This window comes from Gadus macrocephalus, chromosome 8 (genome assembly GCF_031168955.1).
Source record: "Gadus macrocephalus chromosome 8, ASM3116895v1".
Lineage (NCBI taxonomy): Eukaryota > Metazoa > Chordata > Actinopteri > Gadiformes > Gadidae > Gadus > Gadus macrocephalus.
Window position 1 is genome coordinate 1,734,539 of NC_082389.1, and position 7,234 is coordinate 1,741,772.

The window sequence follows — 7,234 nt, forward strand, 5'->3', positions numbered from 1 at the left end:
GGTTCAACACGGCCATACATGGGAATGTCAGGAGGGAACTGGTATGGGACGAGCAGGGACAGGTCGGGAAGAGCGCTGGTGAGAAGCAGCAGTCAGAGTTCGTTTGCCCAAAAGTTAGCATTTGGAATACAAAAGCCGCAATTTCAAAGCTGTTGGTCCCGATGACATCAACTCTTCCACCTCTGCCCCCCCCCCCCCCCCCCCTCCTCCCGACACACACTCACACACACACACACACACACACACACACACACACACTCACACACACACACACACACACACACACACACACACACACACACACACACACACACACACACACACACACACACACACACACACACACACACCTCGTCCATTTGGCATGCTCACTGTGGGGCCATTGTGTTCGGTTTGTGTTCAGAAAAGGCTTCCGCACACACGGAAAGTTCTGGGAAGGTAAAAGGGATGGCACTGAGGGAGTGGTGAGTCATGAAGCAAAACAAAGCATGTCATTTTAATCTCCGCAACATCCGTGGATTGAGTGTAAAGGAGATGTGGGGCCAACCGAACGGCAGCCATCGAAGGAACACATTTCTTTAATTGTCTTTCACTGCAAAATAGAATCACTGGAGAGGAAATGTTGCACGACGGCGACGCAGAGAGAAGCATCGCGGTTTGCACAGGCCACCACTGCTTTAGTCTTTTACTGCCGAACATTATCACAACATCCAGATCATGACACTGTGGTCTGAGCGCACACCAGCAACATAACCCACGGAAGCCACGAAACCTCGACTGCAAGCGAGTGTGACACACAACTCCTCCAAAGCGTGTGGTTTGGAGTATTTAGTTTCAGAATGCACCCATTGCTTGGCCTTGTGCAACAAGGGAGTGACAGCAGAAGCAAATTGCTGTTTCATAGTGGATTCCCCGTCATGGTCTCCAGCCCGTTGACTCAGTCTCTGCTACTTTAGGGACAAAAAACAGCCCCGTTGGGGGGGGGGGGGGGGGGTGGCTGTCCATGTGCACACACAAACACACTCATGCGCGCGCACACGCATCCACATCCACATCCACGCACACGCACACGCACATAAACGCACGCATTACGCACACATACACATGCACACACACTCACGCATCCACACACGTGTCCACACACACACATGCTTGCACGCACACGCACACACGCATGCACACACACACACACAAGTACACAAACACTTTGTGTGAGTTGTGCGTTCTGTCTTGAAATTGTGAGCAACTCAGGATGCATGGAGTTGGGGGAAGGAGGGGGCTTGTTTAAAATGAAGTTAGTAAAAATGTATAACAGAGAGTCTGTCTCAGTATGTCTAAAAGGACCTTAAGTGATAAGTGCAGCGTACAATTACAATTTCTTTATAACAGAAGAAACAATATTGGTCATTTTAATTCGAGTAACCTTAAAGAATGCTGAATTACTTAGTACTTTCTATCATTTACATCGGGGACAGCTTCTCCATTTGTCTGTATAAAACCTACACCTGCTTTGTTTAACGGTTTTTGTATTGGCTGTTGCAAGATATGTAAAGTTGGGAGGTTTGCAACTGAGGAAGGTGCTAGTTTCATTTGTGTTGCAAGTCAACTTGCAGTTTTACGATGATTCATAACGCAAACATAAAAAACACATTGCAACACATTTTTACATTTTCTACAATCATGACTGATTGTAACAATGATTTGCAATGTTACAACCCCTTTATATAAGATGGATAATAACAATCAGACCCGCTCCGAAAATGCACGGAATTTCAGTGATTACTAACGTGGTCATTTCAATCCACTTGTTCACAGTAACTAAATGTCACCAACAGAGGGCAGTGGCATCTGCATTGGAGAACCTGACGGGGGTTTGACCGAGAGCTGCAGCCCGGCTGTGGGTGTGATCGGGCAGGCCACTGCCACTGCCAGCTGCAGCATTTACACTAATACCCTCCCCTGGAGCATCAGGAGAGGGTCACTGACAACTCTCTCTTGAGTGGTCATTAGACCAAACCTGGCCATGGTTACTGGAATACTATAGTCCCCCCAGGACCCTCCCCTCCTCCTATCTGTAGAAGGGTTAGCTGTGGCATGTAAAGGTTGACTTTTGACCAACGGGTTTGTAAACATTACTTTCAAAGCTGTGTGTGTGTGTGTGTGTGTGTGTGTGTGTGTGTGTGTGTGTGTGTGTGTGTGTGTGTGTGTGTGTGTGTGTGTGTGTGTGTGTGTGTGTGTGTGTGTGTGTGTGTGTGTAGGGTTAGTGTAAGTGTAAGCCTAAACGTAAGCCTAAGTGTGTATGTGTGTGAGTGTGTGTTTGTGTGAGAGACACAAAATGTAATAGTGCTCAGATTATACCACCGATCTACAGCATTTCATTTTTTATTTACGCATTTATTCATCAATCATCTTAATCCAACAGTGACTCATTGAACTCCAATGTCTGGTGCCTTAAACAAAGACGTGAACTTCAACGCGCAGTAAAGGAAACTTTCCCGCTCCAATGGACTCGCTCGGGATAGTTCTATGTCGTCTTTCACTTGCGTGGTTAAGATGGTCCAGATCTCGGTAGGCCCATCAGCTAACAGGATACTCATTGTTCTTCTATGGGTGAGAGTGGGACGTCCAGGAATACATTTTCTCGCACCGAGCCTAGAGTGTCTTACTCTCCCTCGCTCACGTCATCCAGGCCCCTCGCTCGGAGGAAACAGGAACGACGCGTACAGCCACTCCCACCGAGCCGAGGGCTCAGGAGCAGAGAGGTGGAAAATAAACACTATTCTTTGAAAACGTCTGCTCCAAAACATCGATTTTATCTGGACCACCGACTTTACCAACCACTCGCTAATATACAATATATTTAGCAATTTTCCATATAACGTCTTGAAATGCCTCGGTAAAACTCCTTAAGACCGTTCCGACTCAACAGCGATCCAGAATCCAATGTCCCATAACCAGGAAGATGTTGTACCCCGGCCCTATCTGAAATATTTCCCACAGTTCAAACAAAGCTTATGAGAAGACAAGATAACGTCCAATCACCCCGAATAAGACAGTGTTGCATGAAACCAGATCCTAAAACTCCAACCCCTGTCTGGCACAACGTTCAACACCACACAGTGTCCTGGAGACCCGGGCTGGGTTCAAGGTCCCAAGGTCTCCTCCCAAGGTCTCAAGGAGGCGATCGGAAGACAGGAACCGTGTGCTGGCCTGTCTGGAGACGCTGCAGACAAAAGCGAGCGACTTTAAATAACTGGCCCACTAACCTCCAAGAGGGAGCGACATTTTGGCGGTGATACAAAGTCCGGATGTGACGCCGTTCTCCTTCCCCGTTCCCCAAATAGCTGCGGCGTCCCTGGATCCCCTCTTCCCCAGACCCTGGTCCGACCCCGGCCCGGATGGCCTGGGTCAGGGGCGCCATGCAGCAGTGCTTTGACCTCGGACAGGCGCTGACGGAGACATCTCGCCAAAATGTTTGTTCTGGACAAGAACACTTCAAATGTCCCCGAGACACCTTCTGGAGCGGGCATCACACAAAATCGTGTATGGACCCGCTGTCTTGGCAAAAGGGCCCGGTATGGCCTCTGGAAACTCCCTTTTCTACACAGGTCATCCCTTTTCCGATATCTGGATCCTCCAGTTGGAGGGCAGATTACAGACACTATAAAGTGTGTGGAGTATATTCACAGCAGAAAATGTTTGATGCCCTTCTGGTTGCCATGTTGTTTTCTGTTAAAATTGTTCTCAGGTCAACGTTGCAAAGGCAACAGCTTAATTAAGAGAGAGCCACCTGTTTACTCCCAAAAAAACAACAGAAAAGTCATCACTGGCTTTCCCGTCCTCCACCATCTCTGGTGGTCTATCTCTACTATAGATCTCGTATTGCTGTTTGCAAAACTGCTGTCGTTTTCCATCATGCATTCTCGATCGGGTCATCGTTCCGATCAATTTGAATTAATACATTGATTTATTCCACATGTGACGACTCAACAACTTTTCCACATCCGATTCTCAACCGATAATTCGGTTGAGAAGACTGAACTGAAACAGCATTTCCGTCCTCTGTTCGGTGATGCGTACCTATGGCGTTCGTTTGCAGCTGCGACTCAAACATCCCCTGCCACTATGTGACCACAGACTGGATGGAGCTTAAATGACACATGATGCCACCCACTATAGTCTAAATACTCAAGAGGGGCCCCTCACAAGCGGTCCCTGGTATGGCCTTTCACCCCTGTTCTCTTAACGGTCCTCCTGGGAGCTGAACACAGACTGTTCAGGCATGGAGCTGCACGGTCTGTGAGGTTTGTAGGCTTGGGTCAGTTGGAATCGGCGAGAAAAAAAAGAGTGAAATATGGACATATAAAGAGTAGCATACCATGTGCCATGAAAGAAAACGTCATCAGGAGTTTAAAATTGAGGACGAAGAACAGATGGCGATATAGAATAGTTGGATCCCTTCTTGGCTGTTGTGGGTAGGGTGGGAGTCTTTTATGCTGTCCTATTGCACCATTACTATTCTACGCCATAGAAATGTACAGTATGTGCAACACATTCCCAGACTGTGTTGCAAGAGGTATTCTCAGATTGATCGTTAGAGGGGAAGGGGGATTTGAAGTTGAGATGTCCAAAGTCCAAAAAGAGGAACTACCAGCACACCTTGTGACTTTGACAGTGTAGGATAGACCAATATCACAGCACAACCACCACCCAAACCAGATGTTGGAGCAGCTGTTTTCACTTGATACTAACCGTACCATGACATAATATGATATAAACACCAGATAGAATCAAGAATATAATACATAATAAAATTGGTTTATGTGTAATATGCTGAATCAAGTTCAATATCTGGCAAAGACATGAGACAAGACGCCCATGACGAACTTAAATTGGATAACAGTAAACTGTTACCATGAAGCTTTAACTTGTCTCCTGTATATTACTAAATACCCTGATCGCTGTGGAATCATTATCTGTATATTTTTCATACTTTTTCATGCAAAAAGGACAGCACTTATTATTTTGCTTTGCTGGTTCTTTGCCATGGTCAGCCAAAGAATGACTGCAAAAAAATTCATAACCATGGGTTTTTTATTCAAACACCTGATTACATTTTGCTGTAACATTCGTGCGCAAATAAGGGAACATAGAACATGGAGTATGACAGAAGGAAAGAGTCAAGTTTTTTTGTATCTTTTTTTTCTAAGAATTCTTTTACAGCAGATACCAAAATACGTATAAGGCCCGATTGAGTAAGTATTTGGCCTGTCAAAGTGAGTGAAATTCTCACTAATACTTTAGCATTTCATGCTTTCATGAAAGATATCATACACACATATAGAAGTGCACGTATAATTGCGTATAAGTGCGCAACTGAAACATGACAGTCTTATATAAATCCACAATGTTGTATATAATCTTATAATTTTAACGTCTAGAGATAGGCATACAGTATAATAACAGCAAAAAAGCGAGTCAACTTTTTCTCTCAACATTATGTAAACCTTTTTTCAAGTTTAAAAAAACTCATTACAACTATTTTCAGGGATAACAGATCTTCATCTGTAAACATTATTTGAAATTATTCTGCACAATGTAATCCAAGAAAAAATGAAACTGGTCTTTGGGACATTGTGAGTTCATTTGGGAAATGTATTTTGTATAAAGGTTTACTTGAGGATGAATGGCAACAAACCAAAGTTAATTCCTTGGACGTTCTACTGATATTGCATTGCATTAGCTTTGGTCTGTAACAATATAATTTGATATTCTTATAATTTTTTCTTTTTCTATAATTAAATTCTGTAATATGTAACTATATTGTGTATCATATTGTATTCATATACATCTATTGATTAGTACTGTTTTTATTCCGAGGCCTAAATTAGTGAAACAGCTGTGTAAGTCTCATCCGGTCTCGAATCGAAACTGCGAAGCAACATACAGTGACCCACTGCCATGACAACCACCCAAACAGTGAGCGTCAAAACAAAGCCACCTTCTGCGGTCGCCCTTTTTTTCATCTGCTTGTGTTCACTAGCACCGAGTATTCCCCCGCGGCCTCGTCGGCATTTAAACACCGCCAGTGACCCTTTGATTACTCTACTCTCCCACACCTCTCCCATCACACCCTTCGTCCCTCCCCCGTGCCCCCGCCCTCTCCACTCAGGCACTGACGAACACCAAGCGGGCCGAGGTGATCAGGTCGGCCAGGTACAGGAGGAAGTTGACGCCGGTGAGCACCGCCACGGCCATCGTCTTGTCCCATTGGCACAGGCCCATCGCGTTGCTGCATTGGCCGGGTCGGTCCTTGTGGCCGCCGTTCTTGTTGTCAAAGTTGAAGATGGGCCAGATGATGGTGGCGGACAGGTAGAGCACCACGGCCAGCAGCGCGTACCCCGACAGGAAGCGGGCGAAGGGGAAGGGCAGGCAGCCGGTGCACTCGCCCACGCACAGCACGATGACGGCGGCCGACAGGATGAAGCAGATGCAGTACACGGACATGCAGTACTTGAGCGCGTCGTGGCGGTCGTACAGCACCGGGTCGCTGACGAACACGAAGATGACGCACGCCACGAAGGTCTCGCACACCTTCAGCAGGCCCGGGGCGGTGGCCATGTAGCCGGCCACCTCGCCCGGGCGCGCCTTGCTGATGCTCACCTCCGACATGTAGCAGACGGCGGCCAGGCAGGAGAAGACGGTGGAGACGATGCGCAGGTTGTGCACCTCGCTGTAGCTGTGGTCGCCCTTGACGTAGTACAGGGGGAAGATGATGGAGGCGGAGAGGCAGAGGAGCGCGGCGTAGCAGGCGAACGTGATGGGGAAGTTCTTCCAGGAGATGGGCGCGCGCGCCTGCAGGCCGAACAGCTCCACCAGGAGCACCAGCAGGCTGCCGGCGAAGCTGAAGGCCCAGCAGAAGATGCACCAGTCGCCCGTGCCGTGGTTGAGCTGACCGCCGTGCACGGCCACCGAGAAGGCCACGCAGGCGAAGATCATGGCGCAGAGACGGGTCCAGAAGAGAGGGCCGGTGTGGAGGACGACAGCCATGGTGGGAGGGTGTGTGTGTGTGTGTGCGTGAGGGAGTGGGCGTGGTCAGCGGTGGTCTGGGTCGTCCTCTTCTGGATGAAGCCTCTTTAGTGGTTGATCACGTGCGTCTGAATGCGGAGAACTGTGAAGAGAGAATGGAGTCAATCTGTTACATCGTTTGTTTAATTGTTGACCGGTGTCAGCG

The 7,234-nt window shown here is 47.6% G+C and overlaps 1 protein-coding gene across 1 annotated transcript in view; it reads right to left on the minus strand.

The window, feature by feature from the left end:
• Nucleotides 1-5,076: 5,076 nt before the first annotated feature.
• Nucleotides 5,077-7,234, minus strand: part of myadmb (myeloid associated differentiation marker b) — a 110,819-nt gene continuing 108,661 nt past the window's right edge. The window contains exon 2 of the mRNA XM_060058017.1: nt 5,077-7,171. Within this exon, the coding sequence (XP_059914000.1) occupies nt 6,169-7,050 (882 nt within the window). The 5' untranslated portion in view covers nt 7,051-7,171 and the 3' untranslated portion in view covers nt 5,077-6,168. The remainder of the gene's footprint in view (nt 7,172-7,234) is intronic.